Source organism: Falco biarmicus, chromosome W, assembly GCF_023638135.1.
Source record: "Falco biarmicus isolate bFalBia1 chromosome W, bFalBia1.pri, whole genome shotgun sequence".
Lineage (NCBI taxonomy): Eukaryota > Metazoa > Chordata > Aves > Falconiformes > Falconidae > Falco > Falco biarmicus.
Window position 1 is genome coordinate 23,789,980 of NC_079310.1, and position 27,953 is coordinate 23,817,932.

General features: G+C 41.4%; 1 protein-coding gene and 1 long non-coding RNA gene across 2 annotated transcripts in view; one reads left to right on the plus strand and one right to left on the minus strand.

The window, feature by feature from the left end:
* Nucleotides 1–27,953, plus strand: part of LOC130141868 (guanine nucleotide-binding protein G(q) subunit alpha-like) — a 134,344-nt gene that overhangs the window by 88,656 nt on the left and 17,735 nt on the right. The window contains exons 4-5 of the mRNA XM_056323112.1: nucleotides 16,355–16,483; nucleotides 17,452–17,581. Of these exons, the coding sequence (XP_056179087.1) occupies nucleotides 16,355–16,483; nucleotides 17,452–17,581 (259 nt within the window). The remainder of the gene's footprint in view (nucleotides 1–16,354; nucleotides 16,484–17,451; nucleotides 17,582–27,953) is intronic.
* LOC130141874 (uncharacterized) lies at nucleotides 8,312–27,953 on the minus strand. The gene is made up of 4 exons (XR_008819218.1): nucleotides 27,418–27,953; nucleotides 15,554–15,644; nucleotides 12,859–13,007; nucleotides 8,312–10,306 (listed from the first exon to the last, which is right to left on the minus strand). It is a non-coding gene; the product is annotated as an uncharacterized LOC130141874 (long non-coding RNA).

Genomic DNA, 27,953 nt, shown 5'->3' on the forward strand with positions numbered 1-27,953 from the left:
CCATATAGGAAGTCATTGTTTCTTCACCAATCTGTGAAGACGTCCCCTTTTGTACCCCATAGGGTCGTCCATATAAAATTTCAAATGGGCTAAGCCCCTCTTTTGCTCTCGGTCTAGTTCGAATTCGTGTAAGAGCTAATGGCAAAGACTGGGGCCAAGTTAGATTTGTTTCTTGGCCTAACTTGAGAATCTGTTGTTTGATTAGATGATTCATCTTTTCCACCTGGCCACTCGATTGTGGTCTGTATGGGGTATGTAATTGCCAATCTATTCCTAGATGGTGGCTGATCTGTTGCACTATTCTGGACACAAAATGTGGTCCTCTATCCGAGGACATTACCACTCAGACTCCAAACCTAGGTATTATCTCTTGGAGTAGTATTTTGGTCACTTCCCGGGCTTAAGCAGTTCTGCATGGGAAGGCTTCTGGCCAACCTGAAAAGGTATCTGCTAGTACCAACAAATATCGATACCCCCCTTTTCTAGGAAGTTCTGAGAAATCGATCTGCCAATGTTGCCCTAGAACATTCCCTCTGCTAATGTTCCCTAGTTTTATTTTATTTGCTGTATTGGGATTATTGCGTAAACACATTTCACATTGCTGAGTCACCTGTTTTATTACAGTATACAAGTTTCACCCTTTCAATTTCTGATTTAGACTTTTATATAAAGTATCAGCTCCCCAATGCGTCTTATTAATAATAGGGCTGTGGTCCATATTAAATTGGATGGTACCACTATACAACCATCCCTTAAATAAGTCCACTTACTTAATTTTATTTTATAATTCATGTCCTGAATTACCTTTAAGTTTTCTTTAGAATAGTTTGGCTCTCGATCTGTACTTACAGTTTGGATTTTATCATCTGGTATTAAGGATAATTCCTCTTTTCCTACCTCCTCTGTTACTCGTCTGGCCTCATGGTCGGCCAGGCGGTTTCCAATTTCCAAATCAGTGCCTCAGAGTGGGCCATGCCTCACATCAAGGTCTGGCATGGCATTTGTTCCCACCGCTCAACGCCTGCTGGGTTGCAGCCAACAGCGGAGCTCAAGATTCTTCTTGGTGGCAAACACAGAGGCCAACCCAGTCTTGCCCTTGACTATGGTAGGAGGCACCTGACCAACCTTATTCCTTGTACTTCATTGTCAATGCAGTTTCATCTGCACATCCCATAACAAGTCACTGTCATGGCAAAACACACAGATTTACATTAGTAGAACTACTACAGAGTGTATTTTATTTCAGTTTTTCTGCCAATATCCCCACAGCCTTGCTGACCAAGGGATATTGTTTTTATCTGAACTGGGCAAGCCTCCCCCTTATCATTTTACTGTAACAGGTAAAGCATTTTTCACCTTTCCTGGAATTTATTTTCAGATACACCTGGTTAAAAATTTCTTTTACTTCAGGGAGGTCCTCTTTTCTGTTGAATTAAAGATAAGCTCAATATTTCAATTACTTGATCATATTTAACTTTTAATTTCATTTCCCCTTCTTTAAACGTCTAGATGTTCTAATAAATCTCATCCCAACAAAGATTTTAGTGAATTTGGCATTCTTATTTGTTTTTTTTTTTTTAGTTTGTACTTTAAAGGTTTCAGGATGTTTTCCTGGTGGCCAGCAGCTCCCACAACTGTAACAATTTTTTTTATTTTAATTTTTTTTTTTTTTTTTTTTACTGAAGTTTAACAAGTAAGTTGGTTTTGTATTCACTAAAATTCCACCTCATACCCATTCCCTGCCCTAGAAGGGCCGTTACCGGTCCTGTTGTACTGCAAATGCTGCAGCAATTGGGGTGACATTGTCAGGTCCTTCTGCTCAATTGTCAGCAAGAGCAACCCCCTCCTCCTCACCAGCAGAAGGGTTCGGGGCAGGAGATGCTCTTCCTGCTCTGCAGGTTACACAAGCCTGCCTCTGCAGCAGCACTTCTGTTTTAACTCTTTCTTACCCTGAATGCAAATCTGCTACTTGTTGCTTTAAGTCTGTTGTTATTACGTATCATGCCGTTGCAGGCAAACAGAAAACATCCTGCCATGCATCCCAGCATGATTCAGTCGCACCTTCGAGGGGGTACAGGGGTTTGTACAAACTCACCCCAATACTTCAACACTTTCACAGGGTCTTTGATTCTTCACACACACACGCATGCCTCAGGTTTTACATACATCAGTACAAGTTTTTATATCTTACAACGTGTTTCATTCTGGTTGCTCACACGCCTCAGGTTTTACATACATTAGTACAAGTTTTTATATCTTACAACGTGTTTCATTCTGGTTGCTCCACAGAAGGAACCGCAACCTGAGCTTTTTAACACAAAAATTTCAACAAGAACATCCTTTTCTAGAGCCACAATCAAAGATCAGGTGATGTTAATCCCGCACTCTTTCTAGTGCTAGTACCATAGGATCCCGAGGGGGTACTAATCCACAGTCCTTTTGCCACTCAGGTTTGTCCTGGAGGACAAAGAACATGTCTGCATATAATACTTCATCCCATTTTCCCTCTGTCCTCAGAAACAACATTAATTGAAGGAGAGTGTTATAATCTAACGTTCCTCCCTCCTGAGGCCATTTCGCATCGCTCTCCAATTTATACAAAGGCCACCACTGATTACAATATTTAACCAATTTCCTTCTATTTTCGGTACCACCATGTCCTACGATATCACTCCAATGTTTTAATATACAACCCAAAGGCGATTTTTCACAGGGCTTATTCCTTCCATTTCCCATTTTGCAATTTTAATTACTTTGTTTTTCTCCGGCCGCCTTAGCCACCCAAGGTTGGAAACGCGGATAGCTTCTTACTCGTTTTGCACTCAAACGCCTGTCTCAAGCACTCTTGCACTCACACTTAGTCAAAATAATTAAGCTATACACGGAAAATCAAAATGCGCATCTCAGTCACACCATTCACACTCTCCGGGCAGCCCGCAGTCACACAAGCAGTATGTTATACGGTACCGTGCACTTATGTACAAACTCTTAGGAACACTAACAGTTCACAAAGTATGCATTTCAATGAACAATTGCCAAAAAACAAACAACAAACAAAAACCAATTTTTCCTGGTCTTAAGCAGAGTGTTAAGTTTTCCGCTATTTGCCACAAATTACCAGAATGTTAATATTTTTTCAACATACATTTCATAACTCCGAGTTTTGAACATATAACAAGACAACACATAGAACAAACAAGACACAGAGCGCTATTTCAGTTGTTACATTCCAGGAATTCCCCAATTCTTAAGACAACCTAAAGGAAGTTTTTAGCTTCCTCTTTTTCCTACGCAAAAGTTTCCCTTTTACTTTTGCTGTGAGGTCCCTCTTGTTCCTGTGAGATCCCGCCTTATTCCGTCCCGCCCCCCGCTTTCCGTCACGAGGCCTCCGGGCTTTTAGGAATGGCAGTAACCTCGGGTTTGCTCGATCTGCCCTCAAGATCGCTAGCGGCCACCCCTTGGTCAGCAAACCCCCTCCCAAGGTACCTTTCCTCCTGGGGACTACGCTGCGCGCCGGACGTCTCCGTGCGTCTCACCAGCCGCCCCGTTACTAAACATACCGTTTTATCCGCGGATCCAGGGGTTTCTCTTCTGCTCCCGGGTGAACAGCTGAGAAGAGGAGGCTCCTCCGAGGAAATCTCCCGGGGCGCGCCTAGGAGCGTCCGCTCCGCAGCTGGTCCCTCAGCCGAGCAGAAATCCTCCTGCCTGGCTCGCCAAACTGACGTGCGGAATTAGACTCTATAACTCGAAAGTTATAAAGTAGGTATGTTTATTGCGCGCAGATACACGGGGGATCGCTCCTCCACAAGCGTGCATGCCCGAAGTGACGAACCATCTCACATTTATACAATAGAACAAATGAATATTCAATTAACGCCTATACATATTCGTTACCTAAACCCCGCTTCGTATGTTAATTAGCTTATCAGTCCGTTTCCTGGAATGTGGTGGTCTTGCAGGTTTGTAGGCGATTCATGTCCTTGTGACCATCCGATCTTCTTCAGGTGATTGTGACCACCCAATCTTCTCCAGCAAGGAGACTTAGCACTCCCTCCCTCTAGATAGCATTTGAATGTCTCTCATCTTTTCTCATTCTCTTTTAAATAGTCCCTTTGTTAGAGGAAGAAGGGCAGGCGTCTCCCCTTTGTTAGAGGAATAGGGGCAGTCGTCTCCTCAAAACTGTGGTTGTCACCGCACCCATGACTAGTCACCATACCCACATTCCTTAAGCAGACACATACAATCACAATCCATGTCCATTATCCCCATTTCACATTATTTCTCCATATCACAGGTCATATTTATAACTTAAACCAACCACTCACAAGACTTTACACACAGGTGATTGGATAAAAGTCTCTGCCCACGCGGGCGTCCGTGTCGCTGATCGGTGAGCATGCTGCAGGCGCCTGATCAGTGTGCCGATGAGAGTGTGCTGATTTCGCGGTTCCCAGGACTTGCTCTGCACCTGGCTTCTTGTTTGTGCAGAGCTTGTTTTCTTTCTCACACTGCTTGTTCCCAGGACAATTTAAAGTTGCTCTGCAGCTTCAACTAACAGGCCTGGGTTGTCCAACCCGGACAATGGTAACATATGTCCTCGGTCCTTTAAAAATCCCTCTACAGCTGACTTCAATTTTGTAGCCTTCTGTTAATTTTTGGGTTTTAGCTGATGTGCGGAATTAGACTCTATAACTCGAAAGTTATAAAGTAGGTATGTTTATTGCGCGCAGATGCACGGGGGATCGCTCCTCCACAAGCGTGCATGCCCGAAGTGACGAACCATCTCACATTTATACAATGAACAAATGAATATTCAATTAACGCCTATACATATTTGTTACCTAAACCCGCTTCGTATGTTGATTAGCTTATCAGTCCTTTGCCTGGAATGTGGTGGTCTTGCAGGTCTGTAGGTGATTCATGTCCTTGTGACCATCCGATCTTCTCCAGCAAGGAGACTTAGCACTCCCTCCCTCTTGATAGCATTGGAATGTCTCTCATCCTTTTCTCATTCTTTTTTAAATAGCCCCTTTGTTAGAGGAAGAAGGGCAGGCGTCTCCTCAAAACTGTAGTCGTCTCCTCAAGGCTGTGTGCCTATGTGACCAGACACCGCACCCATGACTAGTCACCATACCCACATTCCTGAGCAGACATATACAATCACAGTCGGTGTCCATTGTCCCCATTTCACACTATTTCTCCATATCATAGCCATATAGGAATTCTAAACTGAGAGGGACAGTTAGGTAAGATTTGGATGGGATAAGAATAAAAAGAACGTTGTGCAGCTTTCTTCACCTACTACTCAACTTCCCACTAATCTTAGATTTACACTCTTTAGTTTAGACTAAGATTAGATAGTTCTGGAAACTGGTAAACATGCCTCAACTTTCTGCCAGTGGTAAAGAAGCTGAGAGACACAAACCTCCACAGAGATTTTGAAAATGTGACCAATACTTCTTTACGTTTAGCTTTGCTCACAGCTTGTGTTACTACACTGGAAATTGATTCCATTTACTGTACTGTGTGTTACCAAAGAGGATGTTTGTCTCAGTTAGTCTGGCAACTCTGATGTAGGAAAAAATTCTGCTACAACTACTTTAACATTTTGCTTATGTGGAGTTGGGAGACATTAAAGTTGTATGTATTTTTTAAAAGTGCATAAAAAGCCCCTTCCCTTTCAGAGCTTATTGTTTTCTACCACATGGTCAAAATTACTGCTTGTTTTGGGTAGTCTCATCAGCCAGTTCAATTTTTTGCAAAAAGAAAACTAACAGAACTCTCCCACCAAACCCCAACGACCACCCGGTAAGGGTAGCTCCACCCAATTTCAGAAGAAACAGACCCCAAAGGACATAAATATAATGAATTTAATTAACCAAAGCTTATGACTAAGTCTACTTAATAAGACTATTTAGTTTTATTTTAACTTGAACTGTCAGTGTATGTGTATAAGACAGACCATTTTGTAGAGGGTCATACCTACAAACTATCTTTCAGGAAAATACATTTTTGCATTAAACTGTCATGGATGGAGTGATGCACTTCACTTGTAAAAGACAAGTAGCCATATGTTTATTGGTATAAAACAGTGATTTAACAAAATTTGATAATAAATGCAACAGTGGTTTAACAAGATTTGATGGCAAGGTATATTTGATTATTTACTGCATAGAGGACAGGGTCAGACAGAGCTGTCAGGGAGACCCTCCCGTTGAGTCATGAGGTTCAGAAAGAACCCCCATGTGTTCTCAACTTCTCAGAGAGGAGTTTAGGTGCAGGTAGATCCAGACTTAGTCTCAAATTTGGTCAACAGTTTATATCTGAAGTATTATATATATACAATCAATCCTTTATACCACTTAGCTACGATTTCAAAGTTTAGCATGCTACTAATCACCCAGAATCTGTTGCGGCAAGGAATCTCTAAACCTCGAAAAGTAACCTTGAGAGGCATTCCTACTCAAGGGGAGATCCTGGCATGTAGCCTGCTGTGGTGCAGGAGAGTTTAATGGGCCCTGGGCTGTCCACTATTTACGGAGCAAGATAATTGACTCAGTCATATTTGCATACCGACTACAGAAGTTAGTTTCTTTCACACTTTGCTTGAGTCTGACTGTGACCAGCACTGTGGTTAGGTGGGTGTATTGTTCAAATTAGCCCTTGGCTATCATGTCATTATCTGTGTCCCCGGAATCCACTTTGAGTGGATGCAGCCATCACAGCAAAACCCATCCAACTACCATGACCGTGACCGATGGTTATCACCTGAGCATTTTTATGAAAATAAGGGGGGGGGGGGAAGCACACCATCACATAAAACTAACAGCTTTAGGGTTGAAAAGATGTAAATGTTTACTATTATTATCATATCTTAAAAAGTCAGTCATGCTGTGTCTGTCTTCACATGTGGTTGAACACACTGAATCCACTTGCTCATGAAATGTTGCTGGTAGGCCTCACCCTTTTAACTGTGATTATAGAATGATAGAATCATTTAGGTTGTAAAATAACCTTAATATTATTGAATCTAACAGTAAACCTAACATTGCCAAATCCACCACTATATTATGTCCCAAAGCACCGCAGCTACATGTCTTTTAAATACCTCCAGGGATGGTGACTTCCCCGGGCAGCCTATTCCAATGCTTAACAACCCCTTTGGTGAAGAAATTTTTTCCAAATATCCATTCTAAACCTCCCCGATGCAACTTGAGGCCGTTTACTCTTGTCCTATCACCTGCTACCTGGGAGAAGAGATTGACACCCACCTTGCTACAGCCTCCTTTCAGGTAGTTGTAGAGAGCAATAAGGTCTCCCCTGAGCCTCCTTTTCTCCACGCTAAACAATCCTGGTTCCCTCAGACACTCCTCATAAGACTTGTGCTCCAGACCCTTCAACTGGCCTCAGCCCATCGATCCATCCTGTCCAGATCCCTCTGCAGAGCCTTCCTGCCCTCAAGCAGATCAACACTCTCGCCCAACTTGGTGTCATCTGCAAACTTCCTGAGGGTGCACTCAATCCCCTCGTCCAGATCATTGATAAAGATATGAAAAAGAACTGGCCCCAATACTGAGCCCTGGGGAACACCACTTGTGACCTGCTGCCAACTGGATTTAATTCCATTCACCACCACTCTTTGGGCCCAGTCATCCAGCCAGCTTTTAACCCAGTGTAGAGTACACCTGTGCAAGCCATGAGCAGCCAGTTTCTCCAGGAGAATGCTGTGGGAGATGGTGTCAAAGGTTTTACTAAGGTCCAGGTAGACAACATCCACAGCCTTTACTTCATCTGCTAGGCGGGTCACCTTCTCATAGAAGGAGATCAGATTAGTCAAGCAGGACCTGCCTTTCCTATACCCATGCTAACTGGGCCTGATCTCCTGGTTGTCCTGTATATGCCATGTGATGGCACTCAAGATGATCTGTTTCATAACCTTCCCCAACTCAGACAGAGATGCCTGTCATTCCCCAGGTCCTCCTTCTGTCCCTTCTTGTAGATGGTGTTGTGGTTTAACCCCAGCTGGCAACCAAGCACCACGCAGCCACTAGCTCACTCCCCCTCACCCAGAGGGATGGGAAGGAGAATCAGAAAGGAATGTAAAACTCAAGGGTTGAGATAAGAACAATTTAATAGGTAAAGCAAAAGCCATGCAAGCAAAGCAAAGCAAGGAATTCATTCAGCACTTCCCATGGGCAGGCAGGTGTTCAGCCATCCCCAGGAAAGCAGGGCTCCATCAGGCGTAACGGTTACTCGGGAAGACAAACAAATGCCATAACGCCAGATGTCCCCCCCTTCCTTCTTCCCCCAGCTTATATACTCAGCATGATGTCATATGGTATGGAATACCTCTTTGGCTAGTTCATGTCACATGTCCTGTCTGTGTCCCCTCCCGATTTCCCATGCCCCTCCAGCCCTCTGGCTGGCAGGGCCCAAGAAACTGAAAAGTCCTTGACTTAGTATAAACATCACCCAGCAACAACTGAAAACATCAGTGTGCTATCAACATTGTTCTCACATCAGAGCCAAAACACAGCACTGCACCAGCTACTAAGAATAAAATTAACCCTATCCCAGCTGAAACTAGGACAGAAGGGTTTTAAATTTGCTAAGATCCAGTCAACTGGGACCTCCCTGGTTAGCCAGGACTGCTGATAAATGATTGAAAGAAGCTTGGTGAGCACTTCTGCCAGCTCCCTCAGTACCCTTGGGTGGATCCTATCCAGCCCCATAGACTTGTGTGTGTCTAAGTGGTGTAGTAGGTCACTAACCATTTCCCTTCAGATTATGGTGGTTTCATTCTGCTACCCATCTCTGTCTTCCAGCTCAGCAGGCTATGTATTTATAGAAACTTTTTTAATTTTCTTTTACTGCAGTAGCCAGATTAAGTTCTAGTTGGCCTTTGGCCCTACTAATTTTCTCCCTACATAACCTCACAAAATCCTTGTAGTCCTCCTGAGTTGCCTGCCCCTTCTTCCAAAGGTCATAAACTCACTTTTTTCCCCTGAGTTCCAGCCAAAGATCTCTGTTCAGCCAGGCTGGTCTTCTTCCCTGCTGTCTCCTCCTTTGGCACATGGGGACAGCCTGCTCCTACGCCTTTAAGATTTCCTTCTTGAAGAATGCCCAGCCTTCCTGGAGTTCTTTGCCCTTCAGGACTGCCTCCCAAGGGACTCTGTCAACCAGGCCCCTAAACAGGTCTAAGTCTGCCCTCCAGAAGTCCAAGGTGGAAGTTCTTCTGACCTCCCATCCTTACTTCTCCAAGATTTGAAACCTCTATCATTTTGTGATCACTGTGCCCAAGACAGCCTCCAACCATCTCATCACCCACAAGTCCTTCTCTGTTTGCAAATAACAGGTCCAGTGAGGCCCCTTCCCTAGCTGGCTCCCTCACCAGCTGTGTCAGGAAATTATCTTGCACACACTCCAGGAACATCTTAGACTGTTTCCTGTCTGCTATATTGTATTTCCAGCAGTCATCTGGTAAGTTGAAGTGCCCCATGAGAACAAGGGCTAGCGATTGTGAGACTTCTCCCAGCTGCTTATAGAATATTTTGTTTGTCTCTTCCTCCTGGTTGAGTGGTCTATAACAGACTCCCACCATGATATCTGCCTTGTTGGCCTTTCCCCTGATTCTTACCCATAAACTCTCAACCCTATCATCACCATCATTAACTCTGGACATTCAAAACACTCCCTAACATACAGGGGTATCCCACCACCTCTCCTTCCTAGCCTATCCCTTCTGAAGAATTTATAGCCATCCATTGCAGCACTGCAGTTGTGTGAGTCATCCCACCAGGTTTCTGTGATTGCAATTACATCAGAGTTTTCCTGCTGCACAATGACTTCCAACTCCTCCTGTTGGTGTAGATGCTCTTCAGTTGGTCTGTTGATCCCACCACCTTTTTGGGGGAGAAGCCCTAATTCCTATGTGACCGTTCCCAGGTGCTTCCATGGTTTCTAACTCATCGACAACCCTTGCATCTTTGCTGCCGCATGGATCTCCATCCCCTGCCTCCACTGAGATGGCTAAGTTGCTGCATGCATTAGTACAGGGACATTTCAAATGTGCTCCAGTGTATTCAGCACATTGTCGAGCAGACCGTGAAGGACCTCTCTAGCACACCATCCCTCAGTCCTCGATGTGCCACCCCCAGGCTTATCTCTAGCAGGCTTGGGTTTATCCCCTTCCCCCTTCAGGTCTAGTTTAAAGCTCTTTCAATTAGCCCTTGTAACTCCTGAGCAAAGATCCTTTCCCCCCTTTGAGAAAGGTGTTGACAGCAGGCCTGATGTCGTGTGGACTGACCTGTGACAAAAAACAACAAAATTCTGTTGGTGACAGTGGTTATGGAGCCAGGTATTGTTCAGCTGGCTCTTTCTGTTTCTTCCCCATCGTTCCCTGCAACTGGAATGATGGAGGAGAACCCTACTTGTGTTCCTGATCCCTCAACCAGTTGTCCAAAGGCCCTGAAGTCTGTCTTGATTGCCCTCAGACTTCTTGTTGCAACTTTGTTGCTGCCTACATGAAAAAGCAATAATGGATAATAATCTGAGGGCTTGACCAGGGTAGGAAGTTTTCTTGTAGCCTCTTTAACCCTGGCCCCAGGGCAGCAACACTTCCCTAAGTGGGTCCAGTCAGCATATTGGACCTTCTGTTCCCTGCAGAAGAGAGTCTCATGTGACAATAACCCATCTTTTTTTTCTTTATGGAAGTGGTTTTGATGAGGGGCATAGGCCAACTTAACCTTGGCAACACCTCCAACCTGGATGGACTATCATCCTCATCATTGTTTGGTTCTGCTTGCAGAACCTCATACCTATTGTACAAGGACACCTGGGAAGGTGAGGTAGTCATGGAGGAGATGCGCCTGCTGCGCCATGCAGGAACTTGTTCTCATCCCCCCCACCCCTTAAGTCACTGCATTCTGATGAGTGGAGGGAGGATAGGGAATCCTCTGTATCATGTGTCCTATCTGCCTGACAGGTCTGTACCAGAGAAGGTAGCGTGCAGTTCCAGTAGTCAGTCTCCTTCTCAGACTCGCTGATACTCCTCAACCTACTGACCTCCCTGTCATCTCCTGAACGAACTTTCTGTTAAACAGTAAACTTTATAAGTTTTTTGGGTTTTGTCCCTACCGTCTTCCCCTGTACTCCTATTCACCTCATATAGTTTAAGAAAAAGTCTAATTCTTTGCTGTGTTGTAACAAGTTATCTTTACTATTCTTAGATTGACCCTTTTATTAGTGTGAAAAATCACCTCTATCTCAACATATTTATTTTTGTTTAGAGATTTCTTTTGGAGGGTTTCTAGTGGTGGTGCCAGTCACATTCCATCTCCTCAACAGTGTGTTTCAGAAGCAGTATATCCCCCAGGAATTTCTCCCATGTTCATAAGATCTTGCAGTAGGATTCCTTCTAAACATGGGGTTTATTAATATGCTAATGAATACTAATCATAGAATGGTTTGGGTTGGAAGGGACCTTTAAAGATCATCTAGTTCCACTGCCCCTGCTGTGGGGAGGGACATCTTTCACTAGATCAGGTTGATCAGAGCCCCATCCAACCTGACCTTGAACACTTCCAGGGAGAAGGCATCCACAACTTCTCTGGGAAGCCTGTTCCAATGTTTCACCTCCCTCATCATAAAAAAAATTATGTTATATCTAATCTGGACCTACCTTCTTTTAGTATAAAACCATTATCCCTTGTCCTGTCTCTATAAGTCTTGTTTAAAAGTCTTTTTCATAAGCCACCTTTAAATATTGAAAGGCCACAATAAAGTCTCCCCAGAGCCTTCTCCAGGCTGAACAAGCTCAACTCTCTCAGCCTTTCTTCATAGGAGAGGTGTTCCAGCCCTCTGAGCTTTTTTGTGGCCCTCCTCTGGACGGGCTCCAACAGGTCCATGTCTTTCTTATGTTGGGGGCCCCAGAGCTGGACACAGGACTCCAGGTGGGGTCTCACGAGAGTGGAGTAGAGGGGGAGAATCACTTCCCTCAACCTGCTGGCCATGCTTCTTTTTATGCAGCCCAGGATATGATTGGCTTTCTGGGCTGCAAGCACACGTTGCTGGTTCATGTCCAGTTTTTCATTTACCAGTTCCCCCCAAATCCCTCTCCACAGGGCTGCTCTCAATCCATTAATCCCCCAGCCTGTACTGATACTGGGGATTGCCCTGACCCAGGTGCAGGACCTTGCACTTGTCCTTGTTGAACTTCATGGGGATCACATGAGCCCACTTCTCCAGCCTTTCAAGGTCCCTCAATGGCACCCCTTCTCTCTAGCAAATCGACTGCACCACTCAGCTTGGTGTCATCTGCAAACTTGCTGAGGGTGTATTCAATCCCACTATGTCATTAATAAAGATATTGAACAGCACCAGTCCCAATATGGATCCCTGAAAGACCACTTGTTACTGATTTCCATTTGAACATTGAGCCATTGACTGCATCTCTTTGGACCTGGGCATCCAGCCAATTCCTTATCCATCTAGCAGTCCATCCATCAAACCCATTTCTCTCCAGTTTAGAGACAAAGATGTTGTGGGGGACCATGTCTGAAGGCCTTAAAGAAGTCAAGGTAGATTATATCAGTTGCTCTTCCCTTGTCCACTGATGCAGTCACTCCATCATAGGTGGCCACCATATTAGTGAGGCATGATTTGCCCTTTGTGAAGCCATTTTGGCTCTCTCTAATCACCTCCCTGTCTTCCATGTTTTTGGGCATGTCTTCCAGGAGGATCTGTTCCATGATCTTACTGGGCACAGAGGTGAGGCTGACTGGTCAGTAGTTCATCTGATGAAATTATTCCTGAGAAAATGCTAATATATCATGTGACTATTTGCAACAGAAATCTTACCTCAGTGATACTGAAAAATTCATGGTTGGAGATGGGTGTTTGATTAAAGTGCCTGCACCATGTTCATGTTGAAAATGTTTCAAAACTTCATTTATTGAAAGTAAGTTCAGATAAGTTTTGATGGTCTGTCTTCATTAGGTGGCATAATTCTGTGAAACGAAGCTGAATGTTGAGTTACAAAGTTATGGTGAATGGGGTTATATTTAACTTCTTGAAGAGGGTTATTGGTTAAAACTACTGTTGTTTGTTTATTAAGTTTAGGAGTCTTGTCACTTCTTTGCCTGATTTCTATATGAGAAAAACATGGGAAAATACAGAGGTAATTAGTCTATTCCTATTATCACATTTTTTTCTGTTCATTTTGTAATATGGAAAACAGTACCTTTGCAACTCTCTTTCAAGGGTATTATTAGCACCTTCATAGCCTGGTAACTTCCTTGAAGGCTGGCTGCAGTTTTGGCCCTTGTCTCAGGGAATATATAATTCATTAAAAGTAAGTACTTCTTTTTCAACAGTGATTAGGAAACAAAAGGCTTTCTTCTATTTCTGATCAGTGTGCAGATCAGAAGTATGATACTTTAGCAGTTTTTTTCTAATATTAAGAGAGGGCTACTGTCAGCAGATTGTTACACATACATTACTGTCTACCTGTTGCTATAGCAACCCCACAAAAATTACCTCAGCAGCCATTCAAATTCATTTTTACAAATGTAAAGTACTTATAGCTATAACTAACTTTTAAAACTTGGTCTGTAGTATAATTTTACTCAGACCGATGTTACTGGGATTTTTTTTAAGTAATTTTATGCAATTTACATTTTTTTGTTCTTTTGTATAATGCTTAGCTGAATAAGTACTGTATAACTACAGTATGTCTCATCAAAATAAGACATTTCTTAGCAGGTGGTAAAAATAAAATCATAGTGCCATGTAGTTCTGCCCTAATTTTTTTGCAGTTGCTGCTAACTGTATAACTGACTTCCCAGTAATAATTGTGATTATCTGGTTTTGGACTCCACCTTAAGACAATGGCCAGGATATTTCCAATATTTGTATCATCAGGGTGATTTTAAATTTTGAAGTTAATAAACTAAGAAAACATCTGTTTTTGGCAATTGTTGGCAACACTTGAAAGTTCACATTTCTGGCAAGTTTCATGGTTTTTTTGCAAGAGGCAGTTGTGCCGCAAAATCTGATTGCAGAATTTGTGCATGCATGTATGTAGTGAAGCTTCTAAGTGCTTGCAATTTTATTCGGGTGGGGTTTTTTTTAGTTAAACCCTTATCCTAAAATCCCTCATACATGCCTGTTATGTGCTTAAAATTTTTGTATTTGTATATGATTTGTTTGCCCACATAAGCAATATATTTGTCAATAGTTTGATTAGAATTGCAGCAGATGAGTGCTTAAAAGCCATGGTGAATTGGGTCTTTAATAACTAATTGCACAAATAAATAAATAAAAATCTTTATTTTCTGATAGTATTCACTTTCACTCTTCATCCAGAGCAGTCTGAATTCAGAGACTCAAGATGTTTCATGTAGCCCTATCATTTCATTGTGTGTCTTATAAATTAAATGTCTTTAGAAGTCCTTTTCTGGTTGCAGATAAACCAGTGGAAGAGGTAACCATCCTGCTTTCCTGCTGGAGGTTACGGACTTCCCACACTCCAGTCTGTATCAGTCAAGCTGGCTTAAATTTGAACAATTGCCATAGTCTTTCTTTGAGTCTTTCTTTGCTATTCCAAATCAATTTCACAGCAATAGGTTATGGAGACATTGCACAAGCACAAGAGCTAGTTGCTAGAGATAGACTGTGACTTTTGGAAAAAGGTGCAGTGAGAAGCAGCTGGAGTGGGGATTTGGCCTGCACAGTTTCATTTGGAAAAGGTATTTGATGTTTTGATGTTTTTATTTAAAGTTTCTACTTGTGCCAGACTCAATACCAATGTGATTCCCATTACTGTTCTCTGTAATATGCTTGCTGTCATGATACTGGGCATCCTCAGGTGCCAGGAAGGAATATGTGGATTGAAACCAGTTCAAGCCTGTTGCTCTCCTCAAAATTCTTTTGCTAGTTGTTCAGTTCTTATACTCTATATTGGGCTGAGCCAGGTATACACTCCTCCCATGCTGGTCTGGCTAACTCAAGAGAGACATTCACACTCTCTTAATGAACTCAAGGAGAAACATTTACACCACCATTTGATCCACTCAACTTGTTCATCCAACCCTTTTGATATGAAGAAGCCTTGAATATTATTCACTGCAACAATAAAGACTTATAAACTATGTGTCCTGGTTTAACCTCAGCTGGCAACCAAGCACCACGCAGCCACTTGCTCACTCCCCCCCAACCCGGAGGGGTGGGGAGGAGAATCAGAAAGGAATGTAAAACTCGAGGGTTGAGATAAGAACAATTTAATAATTGAAACAGAATAAAAAGGTAAGAACAACAACAATAACAGCAACAACAACAAAATAATAATAATTATAACAACAACAACCGTTATAATGGAAAGGTAGGACAAAGGATAAAATCCAAAGGGAATGGGAGAAGGGAAACAAACGATGCACAGTACAACTGCTCACTATCCGCTGACTGATGCCCAGCCAGTCCTGAGCAATGATCCCCCCTACCCCAGCTAACCCCCCAAGTTTATATACCAAGCATGACGTCCCATGGTATGGAATACCTCTTTGGCTGGTTCAGGTCACCTGTCCTGGCTGTGTCCCCTCCCAGTCTCTTGTGCCCCTCCAGGACTCTGGCTGGCAAGGCCCGAGAAACTGAAAAGTCCTTGACTTAGTATAAACATCACCCAGCAACAACTAAAACCATCAGTGTGCTATCAACATTGTTCTCACATCAGAGCCAAAACACAGCACTGCACCAGCTACTAAGAAGAAAGTGAGCTCCATCCCAGCTGAAACCAGCACAGTATGATAAACCAAAGCTATAATAATCCCTTTATCAAAAGTGTATCAAAGATGTGACCTCACCTTGAGTATTGTGTACAGTTCTGAGCCCCACAATTTAAGGAGATAGGTCACGATCACTTGGAGATTCATATTTCTCTATCCTTTGTAGACATTGCAGAATAATTATCAAGAAATACGTTATAATTTCAGATAAAATTATAGTCTTATATTTCTTACACATTTTATCATATTATTTATCTTTAAATTAACCAGAACTAAATAACTGAAAAATTTTAATTGTTGGTGATTCAACATGTGAAAGACAAGCAAATTTATATGAAAATCATAGTAATCATGCTATCTTTCTGTAGAATTTACTTGAAGCTATGAAAATGCTAGGAAGGGAGAATGGTGCGCTCCTTTATATTTCCTTCCCTCTTTAATGTTGATATTGCTCTTATTTCTGTTGCAGTTCTTCCTATCCCACACCCCATTTCTTTTCCCAAGTCTTCCTTTCTGTTTTCCTCAGTGGGATTATTGTATCATTCTCTTGCATTCCTGTTTCTCCCCATCTATAGTTACCTTAATGATTTGGACCGCATAGCAGATTCAGCCTATCTGCCAACTCAGCAAGATGTGCTTAGAGTTCGAGTCCCAACAACAGGGATTATTGAATATCCATTTGACTTACAAAGCGTCATTTTCAGGTAGAAAAAATGTTTAACACCCATTCACTTTGTTTCCTTTTACATTAGTAATACCATCTATAGGATATTGGTTAAAAGTACAAATTATTCAGTGTTTTTAAAATTTGAGCTTGTTCATTTTATTTTCATGTTTTTGTCGATATATGATTAACAGCTGTTGTTAAATATGTCGAGAGGATGAGAGACAGGCTGACTTGTGTTTTTCTGAAGGCAGTTATTGGTAGAAAACCTGGAAGTAATTTTTCATTAAAATGAGTATATCAGTTTTATTATGAATAATAAATTATGAAAAGTAAAGGTACCACTTCTGTACTTGATTGTTAAAGAGAAGTGACATTTTGTAAGATTAATATTACTCCTACAAATAATTTTCCCCACAGCTCATTTTGAGTGCAAATAAAATTGCTTAAAGAATAACTATGCAATTACAATTTCAAGTTAGACACCCGAGTGTCTAGTTACATTGAGACCCATAGTGAATTGGGAGTACACTGGCAGCAAATTTTAGTTTTATTTTGACTATTAACTCTAGTAAATACAGATTGTATTCTTTTTATACTCTTAAAATTAGGCAGCCTTGACAAGTTTGGAATTTTGACTGGTAATTTCTTGGGAGAAAGGCAGACTGCCAACTTCATTCTGTGGACGTATGTTTCTGCTGAATATACAGGGCATACATTCTAGAATTGTGGCTCAGCATTATGAGAGTTTTGAGTATCAGAAATTTGAGGGCTTTGAGATCCGTAATAATTCAAATTCAGAAAGCACATCAGACTAAAAAGCAAATACAATAACCTCTTTACTTACAATGCATTCCATTAGTCTTCAGTATGAATGGTAAAATTTTTAAGAAAAACAAACAAAATTGTGTTTTCAACTAAAATCTTGAATTCAGTGTTCCATATATGATTGTATGTTTATCTGCTAAGGTATTTGTGGCGTTGATGTGATCATTGTTAATTTTGCAGAATGGTGGATGTAGGAGGACAACGATCGGAAAGAAGAAAATGGATACATTGCTTTGAAAATGTCACATCTATCATGTTCCTAGTAGCTCTTAGTGAATATGATCAAGTGCTTGTGGAGTCAGACAATGAGGTAAGCAAGCATCAGCATAACTCACAAGTTTTTAAGAAAAAATAATTTTACTAAAATTAATTTTAAGTTTTAAATATTTAAAATTTGATTAAAGCACAAGTTTGTAGACATCTTCAGTAGAAATGTGTGTATCTTTACATAATTATTTGGATATTAAATTTGTTGGACCAATAAAGTATAATGATAGATTGAATACTTCATGCTAAACAGCAAAGCTCAAAGTTGCTAGTTCTTTTAGGACATTTTCAAAGCAGACTGGTTTGTCCAGTCCTGGCTGTTTTCTAAATGTCTACCAGCAGTTGTATGCAACTTCATGTAATGAAATGAGAAGCTCTACAGGGACTGAGGCTAATCCTCAAATAATATGAAACAAACTGATCTCTTCTATGGAGGGTCAGTGGAACCTATTTTGTGTTAAAAGTAGAATAGTTGACTGTAGAGAAATGTTCCTATTGTAGCTATTTGCAGAGTTAGTGTTGTGTAGCTGAGCCATAAAAATAGACAGTGGGAATTAAAACAAAATTCATAGGCTCTTTGCTAGAACAGACCCTAAAGTAGTAAATTTCAGTCCGTTGACTTAAAGTATAGGATTTATATTGGCTTATATTTTCTACTTGTATTGCTATTTCAAAGAATAAAAGAAGAAAGGCGGTGATGTATGAACTAAGCAGGCAAAATGCAGTTTTGTATACAGTTTTACAAAGTAGGGAGGGAATTTAATATTTTGATTTTTTCCTTTCATAAAGATTATTCCTGTTATTCATCAAACTTACATGAGTTACTCACCAGCATTGTTCTATGCAAGTTTTTAACATTCATCTACAAAACTTAGATGACAAAAAGAAAACATTTTAATGTTCTTCATGACTGTGTATATATGCTGATTTCATTGTTTAAGAGAAGGGTTGACATAGCAAGGTAAAACAGATGTCCCTGGGCAATCATGATTGTATTCTCAACTTTCTCCAGTATTAATTTTTTTAAGAAAGACTGGGAGCTCTGAATGCTTTTAAATTTATACTTTTCCCATAAAAGAAAGAAATCTCATTACATTATTTATATCATCAGCCATCTCCTTAAAAAGTACAGCTGTTGCAAAGAAGAAATTTTCAGTTGCTTATATAGTGAATACATCTTGTAATTTATTTTTGTATTCTTTTAACTTGGCAGGTATTGCAATGTTTTTATTTTGTTTTGTAAAATATATATTTGATGTCGTGGTCCAAACAATAATGGAGTCTGACAACACATTATAAAACTAAGCTTTATTGAGGAAGTAAGAAAGTTAAGCAACAATTCTCCATATAACAACTCACCCAATCACTGATAGTGAATACAGGATCATAAGCAATGCCATGGCTCTGGTGGACTGCCACGGACATTTGGTGTATGGGTCATCTGGAAGAAGCAGCCAATCATGCAAATGCCTTCTGAATGTGGAGTTGTAACAATGTAGGTCAGGGGCAGGGTGTTGGCAGTCTGTCTAAGCTGCCAATATTGGTCAAGGGGCAGGGTGTCAGGAGGCAGGGTGTCACTTCCACCCCTTGATTCTCTCAAATCATCACTTGACAGGGAGTTATAGGCTAGGGTGTTATTTTGGCAGGTTGTTAGTTATATAATAAGCTAGGTGAGGTTGGTGTTCCAACACCTGTAGGGTATAAGTTACACAGTCAGAGGTCAAAAGCATCATGAGATGGGTACCATAGAATCACCTCTATCAAGTATCAGTTGCACAGGCATCTGCGAGGTGATTACTATGGCATCTTCTCAATTGCTACAAGAGAGGCTGCAAAAGAGATTACAACCAGCATCCACTTATACCTAGTGGCCCCAACCTGGGTCAAGGAGTGGCTTGACCATGACTGGGAAAATGCTTTACAACACAATCTACAACCCCATCCACTGATATGAAACAAAACATAAATAATAACAATAAACAAGATAATTACAAAAAGTACAGCCAAAATCTTTTGACAACTACCCTGAGATCTGGGAACCAAGAGGTAAGCCATAACCACAATTTGCCAGTTCCCCAATCGATATTTTTGGTTGCCACCTGATGGGCTTTAGTTGTTCTTGTGTTTTCTTAAGGTCAGTCTAAATGCATAGATTTTGATTGACATAGACACAGCAGGTAGTATTTACTAATGCGCAAATGCCACCTTGTATTGTCAGCAAGTACAAGCTAGTGGTTTTGAATGGTAGTCTGTGATACTTGAGCAAATTCTTGCTGCGGTGCTTGGATGACATCAGTTGTTAGGTTTTCTATATTTTGCAGGGTAGCAGAGAGATTGATGATTGCTTTCTCCAGCTTGGAGACCCCCAGCCAAGGAGGGAGGATCTGGGAAAACTGATGAATTCTGGATCCCTGTTCTACCAAACGGTTAATACCACATTGATGTTGCAGGGCATCAGCGTAATTAATTGGGGATTTGGGTCACATAGAGGTTTTCTTCAGCATGCATCCCAGGCACTATTAGTCTGGGTGTGCAGGTCCCCTCTTGTTCCATGGGAAGGTTTTCATGGCACACCTGCTGCACAGCCAATATAGGCCAGGGGCACCTACTGTATTGTGCTAAGGTCACAGCAGCACATGGTATCTTTCAGGCAATTGTCAGTATTGGCATGGTAGGTTTGCATGGTGTAGGATGGACCCTGCTGCATGGTTTATAGTTGATCATGAGATGTATCATAGCCCGTAAAGCTCTGGAGGGCATAGAATTCTGTTCCATTTACCAAGATGGCAGTAGGTAGTCAGTGGTTGAGAGATTAGCCTTAATAGGGTAATATCTGACAAAAGTTTTAGGTGCACAGCCCCACAATTCCACCAATACCAACATTCCTACCACGAGAACCCCTTGGTGCCCAGATGCAGGATGTTGTGTACAAATCCAACAATCAGTTCCCTTTCTGACATTCACCAGCACCTGAGATGTGAGAATTAACAAGTTAGTATCCCAACCAGCAAGGTCCTGGTGGACTGTCCCTAAGAATAGTATCCAGAGCATATTCAAAAGAGGGGTTTGCTCAGAATAACTGACAGTAGTACAAGTAAAACAACTACAATAAACAGCAATATAGCAGCAGGATTTTTCCAGATTGTTATGGTTGAGATAAAGACAGTTTAATAGGTAAAGCAAAAGCTGTGCATACAAGCAAAGCAAAATAAGGAATTCATTCACTATTTCCCATAGTTGGGCAGATGTTTAGCCATTTCCAGGGAAGCAGAGCTTCATCACCTGTTAACAGTTACTTGGGAAGACAAATGTCATGATGTCAAATGTCCCGCTCCCCTCCTCCTTCCTCCATCTTCTTGTGCACCTCAGCCTACTCAGTGGTGGGGCATCATGGGAAGCAGAATAGGCTTTGATGCTGTACAAGCACTGTTCAGCAATAACTAAAACATCCCTATGTTATTAACACTGCTTTGGTCACAAATTCAAAACATAGCACCATATGAGCTGCTATGAAGAAAATTAACTCTATCCCAGCCAAAACCAGTACACAGATCAGTCCATTAATCCAGGGTGGTCCAGTACTTGGGCTGAGTCAGTGGCTCTGGGCTCATCATGGACTTTATAACTTCCTGAAATACAAAATCACTTCTAGGACCTCCCAAAGGGTCAGTCTGTGGATCCAACAATGAGATTTGGGCCCTGGTGTCCACAACAAAGGTGACTGAGAGCCAGTTATTCATGACAACTTCTAATTGATTTGAAGAATCAGTCACCAATATTAGAGTGAGCGGAGGTTATCTTTATTCGGCAGCGCTGGGTGCATGGGGGATCGCTCCACCAAAGTCATGCACACCGAGGGGATTTTTCAGTCCCCTCTTTATACAAGCAACTCATACCTATTCATTAACTTTCTGGGAAATCATTTACATATTCATTACAATTCCAGGAACTCATTTACATATCTCGCTAAACTAGTGACCATGATTTAAGTCCTTGTCTTTGCCACGTTGTATAAACAACAGGAACTTAGGACCAGATGGCTTTTTAAAGATGACAAATCCAAGGACTTAGCAATTAGTGCATCCGTCGTGTTAGCAATAAGGGTCCTTGGACGTTTCCCAACTTTTGGATAAACATAAGTACGTCATCCTATAGATAAGTGGTACATCATTCATCATTCATTCCCCCCTTTTCTAGTAACTTTTGAAAATTTTTTTGCAACTACAAAAAATCATTATGCCTTATGATCATTCTTCGACAGCACCAAATAAAACATTGAAGTAATACACATATTAGTATTCCTAAAACTATTACAATAAATATTATAACAAAAGCATGCTTTATCCATTCCAAATTAGGTAACCACAAAGTCCATTTGTCCCATATAGCTTAAAAACTCCACGATAAATTGTCTTTAGTAATTTCATGCAAGATTTGAACCTTGTTCCATATCTTATGGATGTCTGTTTCAATTTGATTACTTTGATCTACGTATACACAAAAACTCCGATTTATTATTATGCATACCCCCCCTTCTTTTAGGGTAATTAAGTCAAGGGCCATTCTATTTTGGATTACCACCTTACTTAAAGATTTCACTTCCTGGTTCAACCTGCTTATCGTGTCTGTTGTTAAATTAAACATTTGTTCTATTTCTGCAGACGTTTACCACTGTCTTCTCTAATTCAGTAACTCCTAAACACAGAATAAACCACCTAACAAAACTGTGGAATGCAGTATGTCTTATAGCAATGGGGTTTTCATTCCTCTTAACACGTCTTCAGACATTACGATAGATCCCTGGAGATGGAGACGTCTGGTTATAAATTTGATCTTGAGTGGTTAAATATCCTATGGTGCACATACCTGACCATCCTGGGGGAAGTTGTTTTCTGTTAAATCCATCCCCACATAACCACCAATACCCTTGAGGAAGTTTACAAGGCCCATGTGTTGCAGTTAAATTTGCCCCCAAAATCTCCCTGCTTTATACCAACCATATGTCCAATTAGCATCTTGTCCTGATGGGTTATAACCTTGTAATTGGGTACTATTACAAAAATCTATTACTGTTATATTTCTAATTTGATCTACATTCCAATTTCCCACGTAGATGGTAGTTTTATTTATCCAGTAATTATTCCATCCATCAGATTGGGAACAAGTATTTTGCCCTGGGTTTCCAGGAAATGCTCCCCCTGTCTTGTTTCGAGCTTTCCAATGACAGTTATTATCACTTTTCATAAATACTGTGGCGGTTAGGTTTAATATTTGTAAATCAACTCTAGGACCCAACTCATATGTTTTATCATCAAATAGGCAATATCCCCCACGATTGTCTGGCTTTTTCCAAAAGTCTGGCCAGGTAGGCCATTTGTCATCGAGATAATTCCAGTTTTGAGAGGCCACCCCATACAGGGATGTTACCAGGCCTCCTTTAGGAAGAGAGGTACATCTCCAGCATTCCTTGGCTTTCGTAGCATTAGCAACCATTTGCAATATTTAAGACAGGTATTGTTTACCCATGCTTCAGTTTCTAAAATACTGACAACTGTTACAATCAAGATCAGAATAACTTTATACAAATATCCCCGATCCTTTTGACAGTCCATTGTAGTAAAGGTGTGGCTAACAATAATCAGTAGGGTCCATTCCACTTCTGTAGAGGATCCCCTTATTATAATTACGATCTAAAGAACCGTAGTTTCATGGGTCCTGCCGGGGTGACGGCCCATGATTTCTTAGGAGCCTTCTTTATGGCAAGTAGTGAATCCAGGCTGGTTGTTCTATTATCTTGACGGCAGTGAAGGTTGTCAGCAGCACCTGATAGGGTCCTTCCCACTTTTCTTCCAAAGGTTTCCCTGAAAAAGTCTTTATATACACATAGTCACCAGGTTTAAAGGAGTGGATTGGTTGATCTAACCCTCTGGGCCTCGTTCCCAATACTTGTTTATTTATAATTTTTAATTGTCCCTGGAGGGCTTTCACATATTCACACAAATATCCCTCTCCTAACTGCCTTAAATCTTCTCCAGCAAATTGTAACTGGTACGGTCTCCCGTATAATATTTCAAAAGGGCTCATATTTTCCTTTGTTCTCGGTTTAGTTCGTATTCTTAATAATGCCAAGGGAAGAGATTGTGGCCAAGTTAGATTTGTCTCTTGTCCTATTTTCGCTATCTGTTGTTTAATTAAATGGTTCATTTTTTCAACTTGCCCACTTGCTTGAGGCCTATAAGGAGTGTGTAATTGTCAATCTATTCCTAATACTGTACTCACTTGCTGTATTATTATAGCACAAAAGTGTGAGCCTCTTATTGGAAGAGATTGTTGCCGGAAGCCCAAAACTGGGGATAATCTCATTTAACAATCCCTTCGTTACCTCTCTTGCTTTATTTGTTTGACAAGGAAAGGCTTCTGGCCAATCTGAAAATGTATCAGCCATAACTAATAAATATTGGTACCCCCCTTTTCTTGGGAGTTAGGAAAAATCAACTTGCCACTGTTGTCCTGGCTAATTTCCTCTGCTAATGTTCCCTAGTTTTATTTTATTTGCTGTATTGGGATTATTGTGTAAACACATTTCACATTGCTGAGTCACCTGTTTTATTACAGTATATAAGTTTCACCCTATCAATTTCTGATTTAGACTTTTATATAAAGTATCAGCTCCCCAATGAGTCTTATTATGTTCTATTAGGGCTGTGGTCCATATTAAATTGGATGGTACCGCTATACGGCCATCCGCCAAATAAGCCCACTCATTTAATTTTACCATTCATGTCCTGAATTAGCTTTAGGTCTTCTTTAGAATAGTTTGGCTCCTGATCTGTACTTACAGTTTGGATTTTACCATCTGGTATTAAGGATAATTCCTTCTTTCCCACCTCCTCTGCTACTCATCTGGCCTCATGGTCGGCCAGGTGGTTTCCAATTTCCAAATCAGTGCCTCAATGGGCCATCTTATGTTCTTCCTTCCTGGATGACCCTCTTATAACAGCGGGGGCCGTTCCTCACATCAAGGCCTGGCATGGCACATGTTCCCACCGCTCAACGCCTACTGGGTTGCAGCCAACAGCAGAGCTCAAGATTCTTCTTGGTGGCAAACACAGAGGCCAACCCAGTCTTGCCCTTGACTATGGTAGGAGGCACCTGACCAACCTTATTCCTTGTACTTCGTTGTCAATGCAGTTTCATCTGCACATCCCATAACAAGTCACTGTCATGGCAAAACACACAGATTTACATTAGTAGAACTACTACAGAGTGTATTTTATTTCAGTTTTTCTGCCAATATCCCCACAGCCTTGCTGACCAAGGGATATTGTTTTACCTGAGCTCACAGGCCTCCTGCTTATCATTTTTACTGTAACAGGTAACGCATTTTTCACCTTTCCTGGAATTTATTTCCAGATATACCTGGTTAAAGATTTCTTTTACTTCAGGGAGATCCTCTTTTCCACTTTTCTATTGAATTAAAGATAAACTCAAGATTTCAATTAATTGATTATTTTTAACTTTTATTTTCATTTCCCCTTCTTTAAACGTCTAGATATTCTAATAAATCTCATCCCAACAAAGATTTTGGTGAATTTGGCATTCTTATTTGTTCTCTTAGTTAGTACTTTAAAGGTTTCAGGATGTTTTCCTGGTGGCCAGCAGCTCCCACAACTGTAACAAATTCTTTTCACTGAAGTTTAACACCAAATAAGTTGGTTTTGTATTCACTAAAATTTCCACCTCATTTTTCCTAGTCCCTAGTTCACCAGAACCCCTTGCTGGTTCTTTAGTTTAGGGCAATCTCGCTTTCAGTGTCCACTTTCCCTACAATATGCACAGTGATCCGGTCCCATAGGAGAGGGATTCACTTTTCACTTCTGCCTGACATTCCTCCCGCCTCTGCCAGTTTAGCACGTCCCAGCTCTTTTCTATCAAAGTTCCCTGTTCCTTCTATCAACTTTTCTACATCACGATTACCAACTCGAACCTTTATCTAGTGCAGGGGTCCTCAAACTACGGCCCGCGGGCTGGATACGATCCCCCAGGGTCCTCAATCTGGCCCCCGGTATTTACAGAACCCCCCCGCCGGGGGTTGGGGGGGGAAACCAAGCAGCCGCAGATGACTGCCTGCCACTGCATCCGCGCCGGCCCCCTGGTTAAAAAGTTGAGGACCCCTGAGTCCTATTAGATCATCCTGATAAGTCTTTCACAACCAACTTTCAAACCTCTACATTTCCCCATCAGAGATTCACCTTTACTCTCCTCAGACCCGCTGCCTGCCCTAAAGGGGCCGTTACGGTCCTGTTGTGCTGCAAATGCTGCAGCAATCGGGGTGACATTGTCAGGTCCTTCTGCTCAATTGTCAGCAACAGCAACCCCCTCCTCCTCACCAGCAGAAGGGTTCGGGGCAGGAGATGCTCTTCCTGCTCTGCAGGTTACACAAACCTGCCTCTGCAGCAGCACTTCTGTTTTAACTCTTTCTTACCCTGAATGCAAATCTGCTACTTGTTGCTTTAAGTCTGTTATTACATATCAGGCCTTCGCAGGCAAACAGCAAACACCCTGCCATGCGTCCAGCATGATTCAGTCGCACCTTCGAGGGGGTACGGGGGTTTGTACAAACTCACCCCAATACTTTAACACTTTCACAGGGTCTTTGATTCTCCACACACACACACACCCCCCCCCGCCTCAGGTTTTACATACATTAGTGCAAGTTTTTATATCTTACAACGTGTTTCATTCTGGTTGTTCCACAGAAGGAACCATAACCTGAGCTCCTTTTTTTGCTCCTTTTTTTTTTTTTTTTTACATAAAAATTTCAACAAGAACATCTTTCTAGTTTAGGTCTCAGATTTTTCCTATCCTTTTCTAGACCCATAATCAAAGGATCAGGTGGTGTTAATCCCACACTACTCCTGACACACAAACATATCTGCACATATTACTTCATCCCATTTTTCCTCCCACCTTAAAAATAACATTAATTGTAGCAAAACGTTATAATTCAGTGTCCCATTTAAGGGCCATTCTTCTCCATCCCCCAATTTATACAGGGGCCACCACTGGTTACAACACTTAATCAAAGTTCTCTTATTCACACTTCCTCCAGGTTGCCCTCCTATTTCCTTCCAGTGACTTAGAACACATCCCAGTGGACTCTTTCTTACTATTCCACCACTCTGTTTTCCCCCCATAATATCTTAATTGCTTTCCCAACCACAGACCACTCTAATTTCACTTACAGCTCTCTCTCTTATCCCAGGATGTCCAAGCCTTACAGTTAGGGCATTCAATTTCTTGCCCCCACCGTATATATAATAATTCTTTACACCACAAGCACCTTAAGATGTACAGAGGTTTACACTAACCCCTCGGATGTTCAATACAATACTCGCATACCCACATTCATATCACACCCAATACAGAAATGTTCTTACATTTAAAACATAAAATAAGCACAACAATTATTATTAATCCTATAATTATCAATCCTATATACAAGGATTGACTCCAAATCATCAACGTTTTAGTCTTCAAACTAAAACATGAATTTCCGATATTACTTTAATATCAAAACAAATACCAAAACAGAATCGAATATCAATCTTATGTATATGGATTGACTCCGAATTATCCAACGTTTTAGTCTTCAGACTAAAACACAAATTACCAGATCAGAATCAGATGTATACCTGCGGTGCTAGATACCTGGCATATGTCACCCTGCATAAGCACACAGAAATCTTATGATTTACGGACAGCTTTACAGACGGACCGGTCCCAGAACTGGAAATATCCAGAACAAAACAGTACTGTTCTAAATATAATAGTAATATAATATTTACAATTAATATAATATTTGAATAAAGATAGTACCTTTGCTCCACAAGATGGAGTCCTTGTCTGCTCCCATGGTGATCCAGATGAGACGAGGAGCCCCTCCGGGAAAATCCCGGGGGTACCCTAGGGAGTCCCCGCTCTCAATGGGTCCCGCAGCCGAGCAGAGGAGCTCCCATCTGGGGTGCCAAATGGATTTGAAGAATCAGCCACCAATATAGAAGCAAGCGGAGGTTATCTTTATTCCGCAGCGCTGGGTGCATGGGGGATCGCTCCACCAAAGTCATGCACACCGAGGGGATTTTTCAGTCCCCTCTTTATACAAGCAACTCATACATATTCATTAACTTTCTGGGAAATCATTTACATATTCATTACAATTCCAGGAACTCATTTACATATCTCGCTAAACTAGTGACCATGATTTAAGTCCTTGTCTTTGCCACGTTGTATAAACAACAGGAACTTAGGACCAGATGGCTTTTTAAAGATGACAAATCCAAGGACTTAGCAATTAGTGCATCCGTCGTGTTAGCAATAAGGGTCCTTGGACGTTTCCCAACTTTTGGATAAAC